The sequence below is a fragment of the Onychostruthus taczanowskii genome, unplaced genomic scaffold (genome assembly GCF_017590055.1).
Source record: "Onychostruthus taczanowskii isolate IOZ18803 unplaced genomic scaffold, ASM1759005v1 scaffold11, whole genome shotgun sequence".
Lineage (NCBI taxonomy): Eukaryota > Metazoa > Chordata > Aves > Passeriformes > Passeridae > Onychostruthus > Onychostruthus taczanowskii.
Genome location: NW_024497629.1, coordinates 3,655,277 through 3,658,098, shown reverse-complemented (window position 1 = coordinate 3,658,098; position 2,822 = coordinate 3,655,277). Strand labels below are relative to the sequence as shown.

The following is a 2,822-nucleotide window of genomic DNA, read 5'->3' as shown; positions in this document are numbered from 1 at the left end:
AACTGACATGGCGCCGCGACCCCGGGCCCGCTGCCCCGGCCCGGCCGCTCCCCCGCCCGACTCGGCCCCGCCTCCCGCCCGCGGCCGCCCGCCAATCGCAGCGCTCTCCGCCGGGGATGACCTCACTCCTTGCCTTCCCATTGGCTAGCTATATTAAGAAAGTCGCGAGCGCCTTTAAATAGCGGCGCCGGGCCGCAGCTTGCGGCAGTGGCTGCGCGGAGCCGGTGCTCTGGCGGTGTTTGCGGTGAGGGCGAGAACCGGCGGCGACGCTTCCACCGCAAGGCTCCGGGGCCGGCGGCGTTGCCCTGCGGCCGTAGCGCTCCCGCGAGGCAGGGTACGGCGGCGCGGTGCCGGTGAGCAAAGAGAGCAGGGCGCGCCCGCCTGCCTGCGCGGGCCGGCTCGCCACGGTGCCCTGTGAGAAGCGAGAGGGAGCGGGAGGCGGCGGCCGCGGGGAGGAGGGCGCTGCCATCGTCCTGCTGCACGGCAAGGCCAGCTTGGCGAGCCTGGCCATGGCTGCCATCCGCAAGAAGCTGGTGGTGGTGGGGGACGGTGCCTGTGGCAAGACTTGCCTCCTCATCGTCTTCAGCAAGGACGAGTTCCCCGAGGTGTACGTGCCCACCGTCTTCGAGAACTACGTGGCGGACATCGAGGTGGACGGCAAGCAGGTGGAGCTGGCCCTGTGGGACACGGCTGGCCAGGAGGACTATGACCGCCTGCGTCCCCTTTCCTACCCGGACACCGATGTCATCCTCATGTGCTTCTCTGTGGACAGCCCGGACTCGCTGGAGAACATCCCGGAGAAGTGGGTGCCCGAAGTCAAGCACTTCTGCCCCAACGTCCCCATCATCCTGGTGGCCAACAAGAAGGACCTGCGGAACGACGAGCACGTGCGGAACGAGCTGGCCCGCATGAAGCAGGAGCCGGTGCGCACCGAGGACGGCCGGGCCATGGCCATTCGCATCCAGGCCTACGACTACCTGGAGTGCTCGGCCAAGACCAAGGAGGGGGTCCGGGAGGTCTTCGAGACTGCCACCCGGGCAGCCCTGCAGAAGCGCTACGGCACCCAGAACGGCTGCATCAACTGCTGCAAAGTCCTATAGGGCGTGTCTGGAGCGCGGCGCTGGGCACAGCGCCTGGGTCACCTGTTGGCAGGTGGAGAGGAGCTGGGTTACACACGCACACGGCATCTGCCTGTCCCCTCCGCTAGGGACTGGCTGTGGACGGGGTGGGGGCTGAGGCTCCTTGAGCCTCGGCCAAAAAGGGTTGTGCTTGCTCAGCCGTGGGGACGGAGGGAGGGGGGGATTGCATGCCCTGAGTCTTGGGAATAAAGTGGGGAGAAGCCTTCTCCTACCGCTGACCCCCGCGAGTTAGTCGTGGACTCAACAACAAAAAGCTGCTGAGACTGGACTGAGCAAACGTTGCACCCGGTTCTGCCCCTTTGCCAACACCTGCTGCTCCCGGGCAGCCTCCTCTCTTTTGCAAGAGGAGGGCGGTGGAGCTGAGATGCTCGATGGGACTTCTGCCTCCTGCCTGCATGTGCCTCCACCCGGGCGAGCTGGGGAAAGGGGCTGCCTCTCCCAGGCTGCCTGCAGCATCCTTGCTTCTCCCTCACATGTTTCAGCCTGAGCCTGACCTGCTGTGGAAATTAGTGCCCTGAAGACCGAGACTGGGAGGGGAGGGAAGGGTCATCCCAAGCGAACCTGTATATATGTTACCTTTTTTGTCTTGTGCAAACTGGGGGAGTGCAGGGGGTGCTTATTTAAAGTGAGGTGGGGAGGGGGTGCCCAGGTGGGACTTGTGTTGTGCAAAGGAACTTGCCCTGAGTGACTGATGCCTGCTGAGAACAGGAGCCATGAACTGACTCCAGCTGCAGAAGCCACCAGGCCAGAAAGTAAAGCTGAACTGTCCTGCTTGCTGGATATCCACCTCCTGACAGATGAGGCAGGGTGAGCAAGGGGATGATATTGCCATATTATGATTTTGGTGCCTGCTCCTTACTTTTAATGTTGTCTCCTGCAAGTGTGTTGATTTGGGTTTATTTAAAAGTTTATTTTCAAAAGATGTTACTTTGCACAACTCGGTGGATTTTTTTATGTTTAAATTAAACACTCAATGCACTCATCATCTGCATACAACACTGTAGCATTGGAAACATTCTTACTCAGTAACCTCATCTGGGTCTTGTTTAAAACTGATTTCAACACAAGACAAAATAAAACCACTGTATATTTTTGCCTTGGAAAAGAAAATGGGTGAAAGCACTGTTACTTATGCAGTGAGTACATCAGACTTTAGTACTAAAGGGCAGTTTAAAGAATCAAGGTTTATTTAAAACTTATTTTCACAAGGCGGCCAGCCTGGGTGAAAATAATTTTCTGTTTCTCTGGTTCAGAGAACAAATGTATCCATTTATGTTTGTTTACTTTTCTCCCTCTTCCCTCAACAGTGGTACTGAGACTGTTTTTAATAAACTGACATGGCAAAAACTGAGATGTATATGATGTTTACATAAAACTATAGTGTATGCAGTTTTTTATGTAAAGTATTAAAAGATTCTATGCTGACACTTGTGAGAGCAGTGTTGTGAATCATGGAGACTGTCCTCTGCTTGCAGCACTACACCTGGGTAGAGCTGAACTAGACCAGAGTTTGCCCCTTGCCTACACATGCTTTTATTTGGCTTTTTTCCACTGGGTGAAATACCTGTCTGGCAGCTTTTAGAGGATGGTGGTTTTAATTCCCTTTGGGGGAGCTGCTTCCTTAGTTTTTTTTTTTTTTTTTTTCTGTGTGTGGCATATGGAAACGTACTCAAAAGTCAAGGT

At 56.0% G+C, this 2,822-nt stretch overlaps 1 protein-coding gene across 1 annotated transcript; it reads left to right on the top strand.

Annotated features, from left to right (window-relative positions):
- Positions 1–199: 199 nt before the first annotated feature.
- RHOB (ras homolog family member B) lies at positions 200–2,564 on the top strand. The gene has a single exon (XM_041421369.1). It carries the CDS (start codon positions 510–512, stop codon positions 1,098–1,100), a length of 591 nt encoding a protein of 196 aa, XP_041277303.1. The 5' UTR covers positions 200–509; the 3' UTR covers positions 1,101–2,564.
- Positions 2,565–2,822: the final 258 nt, after the last annotated feature.